Below are 20,262 nucleotides of genomic sequence, written 5' to 3' on the forward strand. Positions count from 1 at the left end.
TTTTGTGACTTCAATGACGACTTAAAACAGCATTCCATCTTGGCTGTTGTTGTGGGGTATCCTGATGCAATCCGAACCGTTGAAGTTTTGGTTAAATTTTTTTTTGTATTTGCAACGGTCGGTTCGGAAAGATTTGACGGTTTTTATCTGGTCATTATATTGTCACAGTTTATTTATACATGTCTATTAAATAATATTAAAATATATTTACAAAATAAATACTTATTAAACTTAATATCTCAAATTGAATATTTAAACATTTGAATTTAATACGATTTATTATTCTAATAACTCAAATTCAATCTCGATTCAAGAATGAAAAATGAAGCTCTTCAACTCATTTATATTTTGTTATTATTAACATAAATGAGAAAATGTAAAAATGAATGGAAATATATACTACAAGCTTTATTTTTCTTTTATATTTTATTAACACAAATCAAAATTACAACAATGAGAGACATAATTTAGAAGCTTAACAAGGTCAAGCAGTTCCAAATTCTAGGAATAAACTTGTTTTGTCCAAATTTACACGTTATAGAAAAAGAATGGATGGCTCTTCCTCGGTATGCATAGGAAACCGCATAAATTTTTACTATAGCATGCCAAAGCAAACATTAAATTTGAGATAGAATTTTAAAGCATAAATCTTCGAACCTTTAATCAAGTTCAGAGCTGATGTTCTCTTCCTATTGTCATGTCAGTTGTAATAAAATCATGTCGGCAGTTACCAGCATCTAATGCAAGCCGGATGCAGCATGTCTTAAGATTCAGATGCAGCATCCGCTGCAATCGTGTTACCGTTGCCGCCAATAATGAGACTGTTCAACCTGCCATTAAAGTCTAAGCCATAAACGTGGCCCATTTTAGCGCGTTTCGTCTCCAAGTATCTCTTATTCTCCTTTGTAATAGGAGTTAGTAGCGGAACCCTGCCTGCAATTGCTAATCCATAACCCTTGAGTCCACTGTATTTGGCAGGATTGTTTGTCATCAGTTTCATCGTTCGCACACCCAGGTCCCTAAGTATCTGCAAGGAAGAATCAAATTGTGAGTTTCAGGAGCTTCTTTGAGAGGTAGAAGAAAGTAAAATCCATCATAATAAAGCAAAACAGATGCACCAGTCATATGGTAAATCCTTTAGCAAGCAGCAAACCAGGGCTCCGATCCTTCCCAATTTATTATTGCAAACTTTCTTCCACATGATGTCATAATTGAAGAAAAAAAACAACTATCTGAGTTCCAGCTTGCAACAATTCTATCATTTTCTACATCTAAATAGCTATGCAACTCATGAAGGTTCCAACTTAACATCACAAGTATTTTGTAACCAGTAGAATTTACACAAGCTCCATGTTAATTTTAGTAATAGCAGAACCTATAAAATGATTCAATGATCATATCAGTAAATATTTACCCACTTTTTAGTTTCAAAATTTTCTTTGTTTAGGGTTGATTCAAGGTAACATGACAAACCCTTGGGCCAAATTAGGTCACAGGACTAAACTAATATAGTAATGAGGCACAGCAGAATTAGAAAATTATGTTCATTTAACTCAAGATGGCAGTTGGTGACTACAGAAATAAAATCATTGAATACAGTTTCTCAAGTAGCACCTGGATGCGTTTATCAGAGAAAAAGGGAGAGGAGAAAACAGATGAACCTTTTGAATGCAACTGAATTAGGTATGGTTTTGAAGAGGATGTACCTGTGCACCGATGCCATATTCTCTCGAATCCACAGGCAATCCAAGCTCCTCATTTGCTTCAACTGTATCACGACCAGCATCCTGAAGATTATAGGCACGAAGCTTGTGGCCCAAACCAATACCCCTGCCTTCATGCCCACGAAGGTATACCAAAACACCCCTGCCAGCAGCCTCAATCTGTTTCATTGCAAGGCCAAGCTGATTCCCACAGTCACATCTAGCAGATCCAAATATGTCTCCTGTGAGGCATTCCGAGTGGACCCTCACAAGAATATCTTGCCCATCTCCAATCTCACCCTGTTTACACCATGGAAAAGAATCATGCCATAATCTTCAGGGAAGGATCTTAATCCAAGAAACATAAAGTCTAAAGGAATATACAGAATGGTGCAACCTTTGATATTTATGGAAAAAGAATAGAAGTGTGCTCATAATAAATTGAAATATTTCTGACTTGATGCAGAATAGGAAAAGTATTTATATAGGATTTATATAGATATTAAGGTAAATCAGGTATATAGGAAAGTAAAACTAACTATAAGTATGTGGGTACATTCTTACCTTTACCATTGCTATATGCTCAATCCCATCTAATATTGACCTGTAACAATAGGCCGTGAATGGCCCCCACATAGTAGGTATCCGTGCAGCACCAGCACGATCAATTAATTTATCTCTCTTTCTCCTATACCTGTAAATCATAAGCAGTATTAGAAGTTGTTCTTTACTTTATCATTCTCAAGGAGACTCCATATACAATTGATAATAGTTTTGTCAAGAATTAAGTTTGGGCAACCTAACCATAGAATCCATGAAAAATAAGTAGAAAGCAAAGCTCTGCATATAATACTCATTAATTTACCTGATTAAATCAGCAATGGATATAATTTTCAAGTTCTCCCGCTCAGCAAATTGATGAAGCTTTGGTAATCTAGCCATGGATCCATCATCATCTACAACCTCACAGAGAACTGCAATAGGGTCCAATCCAGCTAGCATTGCAAGATCAACAGAAGCTTCAGTATGCCCAGCTCTTTTCAGAACACCACCTTCCCTGTACTTCAGTGGGAAAATATGACCTGGGCGGTTGAAATCCTCAGGTTTGGAATCTTTAGAAGCGAGGGCCAATACCGTTGTTGCCCTATCATGAGCTGACACCCCAGTTGTAGTACCATGTTTTGCATCCTGCAAAATTGGTTTTAATGCAATACAAAAGTTGAGAACCATTGGAATTGTTGAACTAGATAGTACAGAAGGCATCTTTCTAGAACTAAAATCAATGCATCCCTAATCATATTTCGTTCTAACTATCATAAAAAATTATTCAAAATGGTAATTTGAACTTATCAAAAGTTTATAGGCAATCATGATAATCAATATGTTCCAGTTATCCAACATTTTCAGCATTCATACTCAACCTCCAGTTGGGGGCTATGATTTTCAAATATGTTCTGCTGCAGTAAATACAATTGGACAATAAAAACAATGAATCTGAAATATACATAAGATACAAACTTATTTCTAAATAAGCTATCATTTCATTAAAATGAAATTATCCATGTATCGAACTTATAGATATCAGATAAAATAACATACTACTGTAACTGTGAATGCAGTGCGGAGTTTCTCTTCATTTTCCCTTTGGTGCACCATCAAAGGAAGCTGCAACCTATCCAGATCCTGCTCTTGCATGCTCACACAAACTATCCCAGTTCCATGCTTCACAATAAAGGCCATAGCCTCAGGTGTCGCCAACTGAGCTGCCATTATTAGATCTCCTTCATTTTCTCTGTCCTCATCGTCTACAACCACTACCATCTGCAACAATAATTCAGATTAGTAAAGGAAATGACTAACATGCAGAAAAATAAACATACAAGTATTACCAGCTCATGGGACAAAAAGAATCCCAAGCAGAAAAACTAACCTTGCCTTGGCGAATGTCCTCAATTGCCTCAGGGATGGAAGCAAAACCTTCAGTGGGACGATCCAAATCAAACTCATCATTGTAAATGGGAAAACCATTACTTATAAGAGCAGTATCTGCTGCAAGAGTTCCAAATGCTATTGCATCCTGTTGTGCTTCGATCCCAACTGAATTATCACTGAAGAGAGTACCATTTGTTGAAGCACCATTGCCATTGGAATAAGACAGGAGGCTGCCCTCTCCAGATACAAGTGCAGCTCTAGTTTTGCCAACACTTTTAATAACGAAAGATGATCTACTACCCAATCGTATCAAGGCCAAATCAGATGTGTATCCATTTGCAGAGAATAGATTTGTGCTGTGTAATCCATTAAAGAATTTGAAGCTTTTGGATGCCCTGTGCACAAAGAAAGGTCACTATGAATTGCATACAATCGAATAATACGATAATTGTACAGACTGTATAAGGCTTTAGATATCAGTCAATGTGGTTGCGTCTGGACAAAATCTCTCCAAATCTTACCTTAAAAAAAAACCTTTGGCATTAATTTGACCATAAAAAATGAGTTAATTACACTTTTGGTACTTAAACTTTGAGAAAATGTACAAATTGGCATCTAAAAAAAATAAAATGTACAGTTAGCACCCTAAACTTTCAAATAATATACAATTTGCACCCTGAACCGTCAAATTATGTAACATATTAACCCAACCTCTAATCTCGTTAACCATATCAGCTAATATATGTGGCTTTCAACAAATATTATCAAGTTATGTGTTCATCACACATACTATCAACATATTTTTTTCAATATAAAAAAATATATATTTTAATTTACCTGAACCTTAAAAAATATCTAGGATTGGTCAATCATTTTTTGTCACGAGACATTCACATGAAAGTTTTTACAAAATATTTAACACTTTTATTTAACATATAACATGCATATAACAAAATTATACTAGTTAGATACCAGATAGGCAAGTTAAGTTAACAATATTAGAATTTGGATTAAAATTATATATTATTTGAAAATTCAGAGTGCAAATTATACATTTTATTTTGCTAGATACCAATTTGTACATTTTCTCAAAGTTTAGATACCAAAAGTACAATTAACTCAAAAAATCATAAATTATAGCTAATTTGATCACCTTAGGCAGAAATCAAGCAGACTTGGAACCTTGAAATGCACACAGAAAAAAAAAAAAAGAACCTTAGGAATAATATAGAAATTCAGTGTAATTTTCTGAAAATCGCATACCAAACGAATCAAATGTGAAATAGCAACAGAAACTCCTTTATTAAAAAAAAAAAAAAAAAGGTTTATATTCAAACAAGCCCTGTATAGGCTGTACTTTCATTTGGCTTGCTAAAGTTGGACCTTTTATGTATTTCTTGTTGTACCCGTTTCTTATCAATCAAACACAAGGACATTTCAGCATTCAAAGAAATAGCAAGTAAAATCACCATTTTGATTTCCAGCCAAGGCTAATTCTTGATGCAAAGACAGGAACTTTTGGTCAAAATGGCTAAGGCTTAAGTTCATATTTAGCAATCTCTTACAACAACTTTGGGTTGTTTAAAGACAAAAGTCAAAGACCAAATCTTAGTTAACCACAGCGTCTGTATAATATTGATACGGAAGCATTGACTGGTAAACCTTGAAATTTGATTTAGAAAACCAAATAACAAATGTTGCAGCAAAAGAAATAACAAAGAAGACCCAAACGAAATTTCGCTTAAGCGAAAGGATTCCTACGTGAAAGGCAAGAATTTAGATACAAACTATCCGAGCAAACCCATCAAAGAAATAGAGAAGATAGCTTACTGAGGTCGAGAAACAGCTGCTGTTGAAGGAGAAGAAATGTTGAAAGAAGCCATGAGCAGCCGGAGAAGAAGCTAAAAACCTAATGGGATTTTCGATCTTGCAATTGTAAATTGTTTTTTTCTTTTTGTGGGTGGGGAGGGGGGGAGGCTCTTTGTTACGTTTATGTTGTACTAGTATTTATAGAGTTAGGAAGCAAAATGGATGAAGCAAAGCGTAGGCAGGAAGCAGCGGCGAATTGAATTTGTGTAGATGAGATGCTAACCGCGGGTGAGCTAGCAGCCAGTCTTTGGTAGGTTTCTTACTATGACTGGTCAACGGTCATTGACAGGCTGGAATTTTTGTAGTCTTTTTTTAAAATTATTATTATTATTATTATTATTATTATTATTATTATTATTATTTACATAATAAGTGAGATTTTGTAAATCTTGATTTTTAACCTTTTATGTTTGTTAAGCAATAAATTATTTAGCACTTTTTTTGTTATTAAAAAATTTTTACAAATGTTTTATTTTTTATTTTGCTCTTAAAAAAGATAAAATCTAAAAAATTAATCAATTAAGATAAATTTTGAATATGATAAGAATTATAATTACATACATGATTTATAAATATTTATAAATGTTAACAAAAAAAACTAAGTTATAATTATTTGTAAATTGACAAAAAATCATAGTAAAAAATAAATAATTTGATATTAAAAATTATAATTAAGTTGTCTTTCAATTGTTGACAAAGTAATAACTCAAATGATATAAATACTCATTAAATTTTTAAAAATTACGATTTCGACAGTATTTAATAATGTAATGTTGTTTTTAATTGAGTTAAGTAAATAAAAATTAAAAGGTTAATGATAAATAAAAAATTTCAGAAAAAAATCTTTTAATATGTCAAACCTTGTAATATATGTTATAATTTTTTTTTGCCAATTTAGGTTATAATTTTTGTTTAATGTGTATGAAAATAAACTAATAACATGAGAATTATGTGTGATTACTTTAAAAAATAAAATAAACATAAATCAAAGTAGGAAAAAGGTAGAGGTTTACACTTTACATGATCAAACTAAAGAAGACAAATTCAATATCATCCCTCAATCTTGTGGGATGAACAGTGCAATTCAATAATAATCACTTTGTCAGTACACCCTTGGGCTTGCCATCTCTGGTTTTTGCTACATTTTTTAAGAAGATAAGTTTTTTTTTTTATTATTATTTGGAATACTCATGTATTGATAAAAACTAAAACAGCCAAAAATGGGTATAGCAAGTTGGCAACGTGACATTATGGTAAATCAAATGCCATCGTATCCTTACGTTGGAACTTGGAATAGATATCGATACAGAATTTTCTTTTAGGTGTTAAATTATAATATATAAAAAAATTATTAATGAATTTATTTAAGTGTTTATTTATAATATGTAAAAAAATTATTTATAAATTTATTCGTTTTGTGATAAAAAAAAAGATATTCAATAAAAATTTTGAAAATGATCATTAAAAACTTTTGTTTCAAATTTTTTATTATTTTAATTTTAAAAATATCCATACATATTTTACCTATTCACATGAATTCGAGTTAAAACATCTACATTGTAAAAATTTTATTATAAGGTCATACGTAAACTCTTTCGTGTGTCACGAATTTAAGAAAAAATCATGAATTTATATCGAACATAAAAAGAGAGTTATTAGGGTATATAAGAGTTCACACCATCTCTTTCTTATAAGACGACTTTTGTATGATAAAACTATGAGATCAGACGGTTAAAGCGAATAATACCTCACAAAGATGTGAACCGTGACGATTAGGTTTATCTGAGACATCGGATGAATGGATGTGCGGATCTCAAAGCAGCGTGGGTTCAAAGCTTAAGTCTCGACCCGTGATAAGTGGTATCAGAACCAGTCTTATACCGTTCGATACACGTCGAACGTCTTGAGAGAGATAAACAGGATGATCAACTTTCGTGACGAGGACGTCATGAGGTTGGGTGCGAGAGAATGTCATGGACCTAAGGAGGAGTCTTGAATTCACATTGAACATAAAAGGAGGGTCACTGGGGTATATAAGAGTTCACACTATCTCTTCCTTGTGAGGTGCCTTTTGTAGGACAAAACTGTGAGGACCAGAGTGGACAATACCTCACAAGGGTGTGATCGTGACGGTTAGGCTGATCTGAGACACCGAATGAATAGATGTCCGGGTCTCGAAGTTCGAAGCTTAAATCTCAACCCATGACACGTGTACTCACAAAGTCGCAACCAATCCGGTGATCTCGTTTGAGTGCATTGAAATTTTAAAAAATTTTTAAAATATGTATTATTTGAAAAAAAAATTAAATCGAACACCCGCTGACTTAAAAATATTGGGATCATTAATATGTAATATTAAAAAATGTTAAAATTTGCAATGGATTATTATAGAAATTTCAAAATTTAAGAGAACTTTCACAATATTTATAGATAGTAAATAACAGAGCAAAGTCACATGGCTTTGGTCTTTAAAATAAAGTTATTTTTGTTTTTATCTTTGTTTTTTCAAACCTAGATAAGGAAAAGATTTATCTCTTATACTTTTCCCAATTTATAATAAAATAAATATAAAAAACTTTTGACAATTTCTATGTTATCAGTTTATTACGAAAGCAAAACGTGAGAAAGAAAACAAAGGAGAGAGACGTAAAATGGAAAACCATTCGTTACTTGTGACCGATCATAAACCATTAAAAAATGAAAAAAAAAAAAAAAAAACCAAGTTAAGAAGAAAATAAAAGTGTGATGGTTTATTTTTGGTGTAGTTAAACAAAGGTCAATGGCGAGAGAGAATTCTACGCTTGAGGTGTGTGTTTAAAATTTTTAAATCTTAATTTTCATCTTCTTTTTTTATTAATAAATGCTTGAATAATAAATTAAAATTCTGCAATTTTCTATTATCATTATAACTTAAGTTTTATTTGTGTTAATAGATTGATATACTTCAATATTTGATATAAAATGTTGGATTTTTAATTGAATTTGAATGTTTGTGGTATAGTAAATTAGTTACTTTATAATTTAATCACAATTAGATAATAAATTTATATTTAATATATTATTTGTACATAAATTTTACATATTATTAATGAATTAAATGATGTTATTATATTAATAAGTAATTATCAATTTTTAAAATAAATATATAAAAAATTAATGAATTTAAATATTATTTAATTTATTAATAATATATATAATTTATATATTAATAATGTATCAAATATAAATCATTAAATTATTAGGTGAATGAATGTTAGATTGTTAGATGAGTTAAGTTAATAAATTTAATGATTTAGTTGTTTTGTCTTTTAAAAAATACAAATTGTTAAGAAAAAATAGAAAATATACTTCAAGTACTGTTACTCTGTAATTTAATAATTATAATTACAATGTTTCTAAAAAAATAATTATAATTAAATATTTTAACTTTTCTAGATAAGCTTTTTTTAAAAAGAATAAATTAATACCAACTAATGAAACCTTTTGATGATGTTTTCTCGATTATGTAATAATCATATTATATTATCAAGATTTATCCTGTTAAAATCTCATAATAAAATGATTATGTAATTAAAAAAAAGTTGAAAAAGGAAACAGGCAAAAACAAAAAGATAATGACAAAGTAGGTGATGAAGCTGGGTAACCTGAGAAGGAGAGGGAATCAGGAGAGAAACGATGGGCTGAGAATTGAAAAGTAGCATGCCCCACCACCAATCAACTCCTACTACAGCACGCGACCTTTGAGAAATGCATTCCTCCATCCATTGAGAAGTTGTAACATTGGCGTCGCCCAAGGCGGCTGTTAGCCACCACTTTAAGCTTCCCGTCCTATTTCCCTGAACCTGCTTAGATTTAACTGTTTTCACGTTTATTTCACCATTTTCCTTGACTTTGACCCATTCTTTTCCTTCGAACTGTTGACGAATGGCCTTGAAAGTTAAAATAAAACATTATTTATTAGTGGTTATTTAAAGAATCTGATTAATGGGTATATCGTTTTTATTTTAATTGAAATTATTAGGAAATAATTTTTTATTATTGAAATTAAAATTTTAATATTTTATTAAAAGCTCACACATTTGTTGATAGAATTTCTTATTTATAAACAATTATTTAGATTAACAAAAAATTTTCTTTCATTTAATGTTATTATCAACCAATTAAAAGACAGACAACACATTAATTACAAAAACTTGTCATAGATATAAATTTATTGAGAATTATAAAATATTTTTATTAACTCGATAAGTTCTTATACGTGCTTACGTGGCTCTCAAAAAATAGAATCGTGAGCCATCTCTCCGCCGTTGAGGTATGGATAATGATGTTACCATGACGTGTTTACTAGGGAATAGGGACTGAGCCCGTCAATTTTTTCGAAGGGGTCCAATTGAATTTTATATTTAATTTAAGTTACATCAATTAAAATCTAAGACAGATTTATATTCACAAATATAGTTAATTATTTAACCTTTGACCCGTTAATTATAATTTTTTATAAATATAGTTCAAAACTTTAAAATTTAAATCAACAAAATCTATTGATAACCTTAAGTTAGATTAAAGAAATTCAATATACAGATATATATCAATAGACAAATAACTAAATACACGAATGAAAAATAAGAGAGGATAAATATAAATAACCAAACATAACATTCAATTAGATTAATGAAATTCTATATATATAATAAAATAATAAATTATAATACACTAAAACTAACTTACAAAATGAAAGAATTTCGTGTTTTAGAAGTGAAAATTAATTTATTATATTAATTTATTTGTTTTTTTATTTTAAAAGTTTTTAGAATTTTTAGAATTTTTTATAGTTTTTAATTTTTTATGAATTTTCCAAAATCTTTTTTAAATTATTTTAGAATTTTTAGTGTTTTTGAAAAATTTTTACAATTTAAAAAAATTATTATTTTTATATCTTTTTTGAAATTTTATAAAATTTAAAATATTTTAAAATATTTTGGATTTTTTAAAAATTGTTTATAATTTTTTTATTTTTTTAATTTTAAAAAAATTAAGTTATTTTCGAGGTTTTAGAATTTTTAAAAATTTTTTAGAATTTCAAAAAAAAATTTAGAATTTTTTTAGTTTTTTTAACCTTTTACTTTTTTGAATTTATTTTTTTAAAATTTTTTTGAATATTTTCTAAATTTTTAGTTTAAAGATAATGTGGCATTGATAATGTAGTAATAATTAGACTTTTAGATACATGTCAGCATCTTATTAGATGTTAATGCTATGTCAACAAAGTTGACTAACGATGTTAGTTTGAGGTACCAACATGATAATGGATTTGAAAATTCAAATATCGATGTGGTAAAAAAATTATTTAGATACCAATGTGACATAAATCATAATATTTATAGGCCAAATATGCATTTAACCTTAACAAAATATGTGTTTGATTTATTCGTTTAAATTTCTAGCTTTTAATTTTGTTTGCAATTTTAAGAATTAAATGAATTAAGAACTGAACTGCTAAGTAAAATTCAATGTTTGAAACAAGTAATAATGGAAAATATAACTTTGTTTTAATTTTTATAATTATCCATATTATGGATTATAAATTTTGAGAATCTTTTTTCTTATTAGGATCTACAAAATTGGAGGTCAAAATTGGACACCCAAATTAAAATTTACCACAATGTAAGTTCAATTTCGCATTTTATCCCTTCAAAAAAAAATATATATAGTTGTCATAATGTACTATTGATGTATTATTTTTTATGGCTTTTTTTTTTTCATTCTCTTTTGTTTATTCATACTAAGTTTGTTGGTATTATATAGTGATAAGAAAAGTTTGGAAATGGAATGTGTTGAAATGAATGTTTCATGTCATGCTAAATAAGTATTTATCAGTTGAATTGATGGATCTTTTACTATAAATGAAGGTTCTCTTAAGGGAATTACATATGGGTGTTTGTTTCCTTATTTCCTTTATGAACTATGAGTGTCATGGAATTTGAAGTTCCTTATACACACTATTCTAGTTGACCTCATCCAAAGAATCAACCAAAAGTTCAAAACTGCAATGCACATAGATCCCTAAACAATATGTCATTAGAGGTAGAGTTTTTTTTTTTCTCAATTTGTCTTTTTCTCCCTTTTGTTTACATTGTTAATTTCAGATAAAGGAGAAATCTTTCTCAAGATCTTGGTTTATTTGAGAAGTCCAAGTTAAAATAAGTGTTTAGTTTGTTTTGTTATATAGGAGTTTATATTAACCATTTTAATTTACATATGAATTAGTATTTACATATGAGATGATATTAATTTTATGTTTTTTATTTGAAGCCAAATTCAAAATTTTTATTATTGATATTTTAGATTGATCAAATGATTTAAATCGATATTTATCTGAGTTTTATATAACTTTATATGTGTAAATTGTAAGTCCAATATAGATTATATGCAAGGATTGCACTATTGAAAGTGACAATGAATAGGTATTAATTTTTATTCTTTTTTAAGATATGCTATTTTATTTATCTTTGAAATTTAATCATTTTAATCTTTTTGAAGTGTTTGAAATTATAGACAAAGTTCTATCATTATATTTGTCTTTGAATTTATATTGAGAATGAGATATCGTATATGAAAATTTTCATTTTTCTCATAATTTGCCTGTTAGACTTATATTAAAAAAAATTATAATAAAGTAAAAAATTATTGTAACAAAGTGCGGACAAGTTATTAATATGAGATACTAATATCATATAAATATAACATAAAATAATATAATTTAAAATTTTAATAATTATTATATATAATATGAATTTAATAAAATTAAAATTAATATATTTTATATTTTTAAATTAATATAAATTATGACTTATAATTTTTATATAAAATATAATATAAATATACAAATTTAAACATTTTACATGAGATTCGTTAGGTTCGTTCCTCCGTCCACTGAAAAGTTGTAACATTGACATCACCCAAGGCGGCTGTTAGCCACCGCTCCAAGCTTTCCGTCCTATTTCCCTGAACCTGCCTAGGATTAATTGTTTTCTCGTTTATTTCACCGTTTTCCCTGACTTTGGCCAATTATTTTTCTTTCAAATTGTTGAGAAATTATCTTCAAATTAAAGTATAATCGAATTAAATCGAATCGATATATTATTTAATTTAAATTTAAATTTAGCTTAAAAATTATAATTTAATACTTAATTTGAATTTAATTTAAATTTTTATATTTAAATTTAACTCGAAATAAAATTTAAATTCAATTCGAATTCGTTTGATTAAATTCAAATAATAATAAAAATTTTTTTACAAATTTATTTATTATAAGCAAAAGAGTGCTTACAGCTAAATAAGAAATGGCCCTATTTGAACTTTCAATCAGCTATATTTGCAAAATTACTTCACTATTTGAAAATTGGAACTACCTTTTGAAAACTCAATGCTCTGTCTACGTTATTCACATATTCTTCCTTTGTAAAATTACTCATTTACAAAACTAAAAAATCTATTAATTTATTGTATCATTTTAAAAATATAACTTAAATTTTCAAATTCCCAATTTGCTTAATATGATCTTTATAGTCACCAACATCAAAATTAATGAATTTAATTCTCAATCATATATGCACTGTTAGCCAAAAACAACCAAAATATCAACATTTATCCAAAAAATAACCAAGACAAATGAGGGACGATGGAGAAAAAAAAAAACCTAAATTTCAACATTTATTGAAAAAATAACCCAAACAAACGAGGGATGATGGAGGGAAAAAAACCCAAATTTCAACATTTGTTCAAAAAATAACTAAGAAAAATGAAAGCGTTGGAGTAAAAGTAATCTGCTCTACCCAGAATATTAAAGAGAAGAATATTTATCATGAAGTTTGAAGTTTGGAGTAAGAAGTCCACCTTAACATTGGAGTTTTCAACTTTTTCAGCTTAAGCATGAATCTTGTGATATTGCTTTCCTCCAAGCAGCTTCAACCTTTTTGGTTTTTAGTCGCCGATGGTAGAGCAAAAAGTGAGCATGGGCAGTAGCGTTGGAAGAAAAGTTGTAGTCGATGGTAGAGCAGGGAAGCAAACATAGTCGTTGGGTCTACATCCTATTGTTCTGTGAGAGTGAGAGAGGGAGAGAGAAATAAATTGACTTAAAGAAACTTTAGGTTAGGTTTAAGTGTATATATATAAAAAAGGTGAAATTATAATTTCATAATTAAAATAAAAAAATTTGATTAGGTTAATGAGTCATTCAAACAAAATATTAAGATATTTAAATTTAATTTATTTGATAAATTAAATAATTTAAGTTTGAGCTCGATTCGATAATGATTGAGACAAATTTAAATTTTTTCGAGTTAAATTTGAGTAATTTATAAGCATAAATGTATTATTTACACTTTTATTTCAAATAAAAAGCTTTAAAAATTTTAAAATAATATTTATTAGTGGTTATTTAAAGAATCTGATTAATGGGTAAATCGTATTTTTTATTTGAAATTATTAAAAAATAATTTTTTATTATTAAAATTAAAATTTTAATATTTTATCAAACGCTCACACATTTGTTGATATAATTTCTTATTTACAAACATTTATTTAGATTAACAAAATTTTTATTTAAAAAATATAAATTTTTTTCATTTAATGTTATTAGCAACCAATTAAAAGAAAGACAATAAATTAATTACAAAATCTTTTCATAGATATAAATTTATCGAGAATAATAAAATATTTTTATTAACTCGATAAGTTCTAATACGTGCTTACGTGGCTCTCAAAGCATAGAATAGTAAGCAATTGCTCAACCTTTAGGATATGGATAATGTAGGGACGGCAATCAAACACGTCTCCAACGGGTTTTGGTCCGACCCGATCTTATAGGGTCGGGTTTTTTTATTTTTGAATTTTGGGTTTCGGGTCGGGTAAATTTAGATAATAGTCGGGGTCGGGTCGAGTTCGGGTATGCCTAAAACCCGATCCTATTCGACCCGACATTATTAAAAAATTATTTTTTAATTAATTAATTATTTATATATATATATTTATATAATGATATTTTTAAATATTTATATTTAAAAAATAATATTTTATATTTTAAAAATAATATTTTATTAATTTCGGGTCGGATCGGATCGGGTGCGATTTACATATTGTCGGGTCGTGTCGGGTATTAAAATAATTCGGGTCGGGTCGGGGTCGGGTTTGATGAGCAAAAAATCGGGTCGGGTTCAGGGCGAGCAAAACCCGCCCCGAACCCGACCCGATGTCATCCTTAGGATAATGATGCTTACCATGATGTGTTTACTAGGAAATAGGGACTGAGTCCGTTAATTTTTTAGAAGGGGTCAAATTGAATTTTATATAAATAAATTTTTTATTTAATTTAAGTTACACCAAATAAAATATAGTAATATGCTATAAATTTAAGCCTCTATAACATTTGTAATTTTTATTTAATTTATATATTTTTTCATATTTTTAGTAACATCTATATATATATATATTTAATACTCTAATGAAACTCATATTGCATTTTTTTATATTTTTATTTTTCTATTCTCTAAAATTATTATTCTTCTTTCATAACTATTTCTTATGTCATCAAATTGTTAATTTAAAAAATATATATATTTTGAACGTGGATTGTGGATGGCTTATTTTAGGCCATGGCAGATGTCTTATGCACGATCCAATCTTTCGCAATTGGGGGCGAAGCCCAGGCTGCATGCGATGTAATATAGGATGGTTATACTTCAGATTGGGTAATTTTGGATTGGGCCGTAGACGCTTGAATTTTGTTGCAAAATGTAGCCGACGTCTTTTCCTCTACTAGTAAGGGTGGTTTATACTTTATATACACTTTTAATTTTTTTTTTATTTTATTTAAGATAGAGTTGAACTCTTTTGAAATTCAAGATGAAAGACTCGATAAGATACAACAGATCAATCGCGCAAATCACTGAAAAAAACCCAGTTATGTTGTTAAAAGTAGATAATAATATAAATTCATGTTTTAACTCAATTAATTTATATTAAAATTTAAAATTTAAAATTTAATACTTATAAGTTATTTTTTATTTTATTTTATAAAAGATACTAATATTATATTTTTCTGTGAAAAGTTTCGTTTTTTGTAAGTATTATTATTTTTATTAAATTTAAAAATATAAATTACAAAAATTCAAATTATTATTTTTAGTTAAAACACGACAGAGGAATTAAAGCAATTCTAAATAAATACGGCTCCGAATAAATTAAATTTCAACCAATAATTATTCCATTTCCGAATCAAATGGCTAGAAAAAAAATTGGAAAGAGAAAGGTTGGAAGAAAATATCCTTATCCAGAAAAGAAAAAGAGATGTACCAAAATATATGAAAGTTTTTCCCTCTAAACAAACGGAGCCTCAAATAAAAATAAAAATCTAAAAAGAAACAGAAAATTTTCGCTCCGTCAGAAGGACACAAACCCGACCCGATTCACCACCAATCACCAGTTTCAGTTTAACTACGCTCTTTGGGATTTCCGTTGGTTCGTCCACTCCTTGGACTTTGTCTTTCCCCTTCCTTGAATTTCAGTTTTTCTTCCTCTCTTTTCTCTCCATCCAAACAATGGAGAGCTTAGCCCTCCACTCCTTCTCAACCGCCACAACCACTCCTTTCTCACTTTTCTCCCGGACTTCCCTCCACCTCCGCTCCAAACCCATCTCCAAATCATCCCAACCATCCATTTTCACCTCCTCTCCATTCCCCACCCTCCGATCTCCTCTCAAGTCCGTCTTGTTTTCCCCACTTCCCAAACAACCCAAGCTCCTCCTTTCCCCTATCCGTGCCTCTTCTCAAAACGACAGCACCCCATCCTCAGCCCCTCCTCAAGGAGCCAAACTCCTTCCTTTCTTTATCTCAATTTCCATAGGCGTCATTGTTCGTTTCCTGGTCCCCAAACCCGTCGAAGTAACCCCACAAGCCTGGCAACTTCTCGCCATCTTTTTATCGACAATCGCCGGTCTCGTCTTAAGCCCCTTACCGGTCGGGGCATGGGCCTTTTTAGGCCTCACAACTTCCATCCTGACCAGAACGCTGCCGTTTACGACCGCCTTCGCTGCCTTTACCAACGAAGTCATTTGGTTGATTGTCATATCTTTCTTCTTCGCTCGTGGGTTCGTTAAAACGGGGCTTGGGGACAGGATCGCTACTTATTTCGTCAAATGGTTGGGAAAAAGCACGTTGGGATTGTCTTATGGACTGACTTTAAGTGAGGCCTTGATTGCGCCGGCGATGCCTAGTACTACTGCGAGAGCTGGTGGGGTTTTCTTACCCATTATCAAGTCCTTGTCTCTGTCTGCTGGGAGTCGGCCCGGGGATTCATCATCTCGGAAGCTTGGGAGTTATCTAATTCAAACGCAGTTTCAGGTTGGCCTCATTTCTTGATGAATAGTGATGATCACCTGCATAGTCTATATATTTCGTAATTATAAATTTGAATTTATAGGTGGGAATAATTAACTTTGTACTGTTAAATTGCGGAACTAGACTTTTGTTACTGTAATCTGGATTCTCTGTTTTAATGATACTCTTTCTTTTCTCTGTTTTGAACTCGTCAATATCTGTAGTTCTGTGTATTGTTTAATTTTCGCATTTGCATTAGTAACTTTGATTCATGCATTACTCATGGATCGTCTATGACAGTCTACAGGCAACTCTAGTGCACTTTTCCTGACTGCTGCGGCTCAAAATTTGCTATGCCTCAAATTAGCAGAAGAGCTTGGAATTATTATTTCAAGCCCTTGGGTCTCGTGGTTCAAGGCTGCTAGTTTACCAGCACTTGTTTCTCTACTGCTTACTCCGCTTATTTTATACAAGCTTTATCCTCCTGAAACCAAAGATACGCCAGATGCCCCTGCAATAGCAGCAAAGAAGTTAGAGCACATGGGTCCTGTCTCAAGAAATGAATGGATCATGGTTGGAACAATGCTTTTTGCAGTTACTCTATGGGTCTGTGGGTAAGTAGCAGCTCATCATACCAATTCACGTTTCTTTCTATTTTAACTGAGAAATTGATGTCTTCGTATCTAATGTCTGTGTGTATATGAAATTCCTGTATGTGTATATAAATACCTACATCTTCTTTAACTCCATTTACTTGTTACGCTTTATTTTTTAAGCTGTGCCCCCGCTAAGTCTACTGTCATGTGAATGTTAAAATGATGGTATATTACTTTTGATGCTTATTTGAAAAAAAATATGTGATTATACATATGACATATCGGTTATAAAATCAGGACACCGGGACACGAAAAATAGCTAGTGGAAGTTGTGGATGTATCAACAAAGTCAAACTTCAATCAATGGGGTGCTCCATTGTTTAGGAAATGGTTTATTTTGACAAATGTAGTTTGAAGTTTTGAAGCATGATTGTTCATAAAATGAGTAAACATTTGCCCTTAGTAGGTGCATTTTCTCATCAACATGCAAATAAGATTTTCACTTGTAACTTGTTGCATTTTAGTTTTTCTGAACATATATTGGTCCTGTTGTTAGCAGGCATTTTCGTATAGTGCCATTAAATATTTTACACTTGGAAGTTATCATTTTTAAATGTTGCATGTTGATGTTATATTGCCTTCTATAGTTTAAGGTAATAGAAAACTTTCTGTCAGTTTTGGTTTTTGCCAACATGAATCAGATTCTTAGATTTGACCTGTATGCATGTATTGCTCTAACCATTGTTCTTATCATTTAAGGATAACATCCACGCATGCTCATAGGCTGCAAGTTTGAAGCTGTGATTTTTATGTTTTGATGTTTGTTTCATAACATGTAATTTATTATATTTTTATGTTTTGTCGATATTTCCTGATCATATACAGAGAGAGTCTCGGTATACCCAGTGTTGTGGCTGCGATGATTGGTTTATCAATACTCCTTTTGTTAGGAGTGCTTGACTGGGATGACTGCTTAAGTGAAAAATCAGCTTGGGATACATTGGCTTGGTTTGCTGTTTTGGTAGGCATGGCAGGCCAACTGACAAACCTTGGGATAGTGAGCTGGATGTCTGGTTGTGTAGCTAAGATCCTTCAATCTCTTTCTTTGAGCTGGCCAGCTGCATTTGGTGTTCTTCAGGCATCCTACTTTTTCATCCACTACCTATTTGCAAGTCAAACTGGTCATGTAGGAGCATTATACTCTGCTTTTCTTGCTATGCACTTGGTGGCTGGAGTGCCTGGTGTATTAGCAGCGCTGGCTCTTGCATACAACACCAATCTTTTTGGTGCCCTAACACATTATAGCAGTGGTCAGGCTGCTGTCTATTATGGAGGTGTGTCTCTGTTTCTGCTGACTTTGCATGGACTATGTATTCTCTATCTATTGCTCTCTCATGTTGCTCTCCCATGATTTATGTATTTGCATGGACTATGTATTCTCTATCTATCGCTCTCTCATGATTTATGTACACATGCATATGAGCACCATGCCTTTTTACACAACCATAAAGTCTGCTTTTTATTACTAAATATATTTATCTCCTTTGTGTGTGGGTCTGTACATTTCCATGGTCTTGTGCATGGGTGTGTACATGTACTTGACTTTGATGAGATGGGAAAACAAGAGAATAGTTTTGGATATATGGTAGGCAGATGGAAAACAATGTAATAGGTTTGGATATACAGTAGGGCATTTGTCAAGAGATCATTCTCAAATTGGCCTATCAATTTCCTTGTTTCTCCTTCCTTTTATTGACAAGAATGGTGAATTTTTTTGAAAAACACTTTCAAATCATCCAAAAAAAAATCTTATTAGTGTTTCTTTAATTAAAGACTTGATTGGGCGACTGATAAATTCTTTTACTTTTATTTACAGCTGGATACGTAGACCTACCTGACGTATTCAAAATGGGATTTGTAATGGCCTTTATTAATGCCATCATCTGGGGTGTTGTTGGAGCTGTCTGGTGGAAATTTTTGGGCCTCTACTGATTCAATTACCCTGTGAGTGTCATTCGTCCTTGTTGTAAGTCGTCAGATTTTGGGGAACAATTGAGCTCAATTTACTTAAAAGAAAATTTTTATAGTTATAGCTTTGGCTATTTTTTGTTTTCTCTTTTTATTATTTTAAATGTGAATGAACATTTCGCCAGGTTTACATTGCCGATTCAAATATGATTTTTTTTTTTTTCGAGATGCACTCTTTTTTCTTGTCAATCCATCACTTCTGTCCTTCCATGTCTTGTGTGAAACTCTTAATAGTTCCCTGCTTTGCTATAAAACCTGGCGAGATTTACTGGCTTAGGCAAACTCCAAAGTTGACAGAGTGAAGAAATTGCTGGTCTATTGCCACGTTGGAACTGGTAAATATGAAGATAAGCACGCATCCCAGAAGTCGACTAGTGCATTTTTGCCAAACCACCAGCTTTAAATTGCTCAAAACTATTCTCTTAACTTGAAGATACTTTTTTTATGAAAGAAACTCAAGAAGTGATGCCTCCCCAATCAGGTTATCCCACCTTTAGCCATTAAGGTTACTGCTTACTAACCTTGCTCTGCTGGAAAGCTCCCTGTTTCTATCCTTTAAAGTAGCTTGTTTCATCTACAGCATTGGAAGTCAGATCCCTTCCTTCATATTAGTGATAGAAACAAAGATTGAGCCATTGCTGTAGGTTTTATTTCTAACCATCATTCTATAATCTGTACCGAGCAATTTAGGCCACAAGGAAATACAAGACTACATACATAGATTCACATTTCATATCCACTTGAAATTCATGAATATAG

The 20,262-nt window shown here is 30.8% G+C and overlaps 2 protein-coding genes across 5 annotated transcripts; one reads left to right on the forward strand and one right to left on the reverse strand.

The window, feature by feature from the left end:
• Positions 1-395: 395 nt before the first annotated feature.
• Positions 396-5,615, reverse strand: GCH (GTP cyclohydrolase II). Of its 4 annotated transcripts, XM_089748150.1 has the most exons (8): positions 5,466-5,615; positions 3,634-4,030; positions 3,303-3,524; positions 2,569-2,891; positions 2,268-2,397; positions 1,707-2,003; positions 1,119-1,192; positions 396-1,027 (listed from the first exon to the last, which is right to left on the reverse strand). In XM_089748150.1, coding segments are annotated over exons 1-8 (1,497 nt in total). In that variant the 5' UTR covers positions 5,519-5,615; the 3' UTR covers positions 396-1,026. The 4 variants fall into 4 exon arrangements, with proteins under 4 accessions (XP_089604276.1, XP_022763670.2, XP_089604281.1 ...); XM_022907935.2 differs by lacking the exon at positions 1,119-1,192; XM_022907936.2 differs by lacking the exon at positions 1,119-1,192 and having other exon boundaries at positions 804-1,027; positions 1,662-2,003.
• Positions 5,616-15,891: 10,276 nt separating this feature from the next.
• LOC111309088 (dicarboxylate transporter 2.1, chloroplastic-like) lies at positions 15,892-19,675 on the forward strand. Its single transcript, XM_022907937.2, has 4 exons — positions 15,892-16,903; positions 17,180-17,493; positions 18,361-18,809; positions 19,352-19,675. The coding sequence occupies exons 1-4, from the start codon at positions 16,103-16,105 to the stop codon at positions 19,465-19,467; spliced, it is 1,680 nt and encodes a 559-aa protein (XP_022763672.2). The 5' UTR covers positions 15,892-16,102; the 3' UTR covers positions 19,468-19,675.
• The last annotated feature ends 587 nt before the right edge of the window (positions 19,676-20,262 follow it).

Source organism: Durio zibethinus, chromosome 2, assembly GCF_047325235.1.
Source record: "Durio zibethinus cultivar Kanyao isolate XHJ-2024 chromosome 2, ASM4732523v1, whole genome shotgun sequence".
Classification (NCBI taxonomy): domain Eukaryota; kingdom Viridiplantae; phylum Streptophyta; class Magnoliopsida; order Malvales; family Malvaceae; genus Durio; species Durio zibethinus.

Coding starts and splice junctions, on each gene's coding strand:
- LOC111309088 (XM_022907937.2), top strand. CDS start 16,103: ATGGAGAGCTTAGCCCTCCACTCCTTCTCAACCGCCACAACCACTCCT. Junction 16,904..17,179: donor TAATTCAAACGCAGTTTCAG/GTTGGCCTCATT, acceptor CGTCTATGACAG/TCTACAGGCAACTCTAGTGC. Junction 17,494..18,360: donor GTTACTCTATGGGTCTGTGG/GTAAGTAGCAGC, acceptor GATCATATACAG/AGAGAGTCTCGGTATACCCA.
- GCH (XM_022907935.2), bottom strand. CDS start 5,518: ATGGCTTCTTTCAACATTTCTTCTCCTTCAACAGCAGCTGTTTCTCGA. Junction 2,892..3,302: donor CTGCATTCACAGTTACAGTA/GTATGTTATTTT, acceptor CCAATTTTGCAG/GATGCAAAACATGGTACTAC. Junction 1,028..1,706: donor AATATGGCATCGGTGCACAG/GTACATCCTCTT, acceptor TCTTCCTTGCAG/ATACTTAGGGACCTGGGTGT.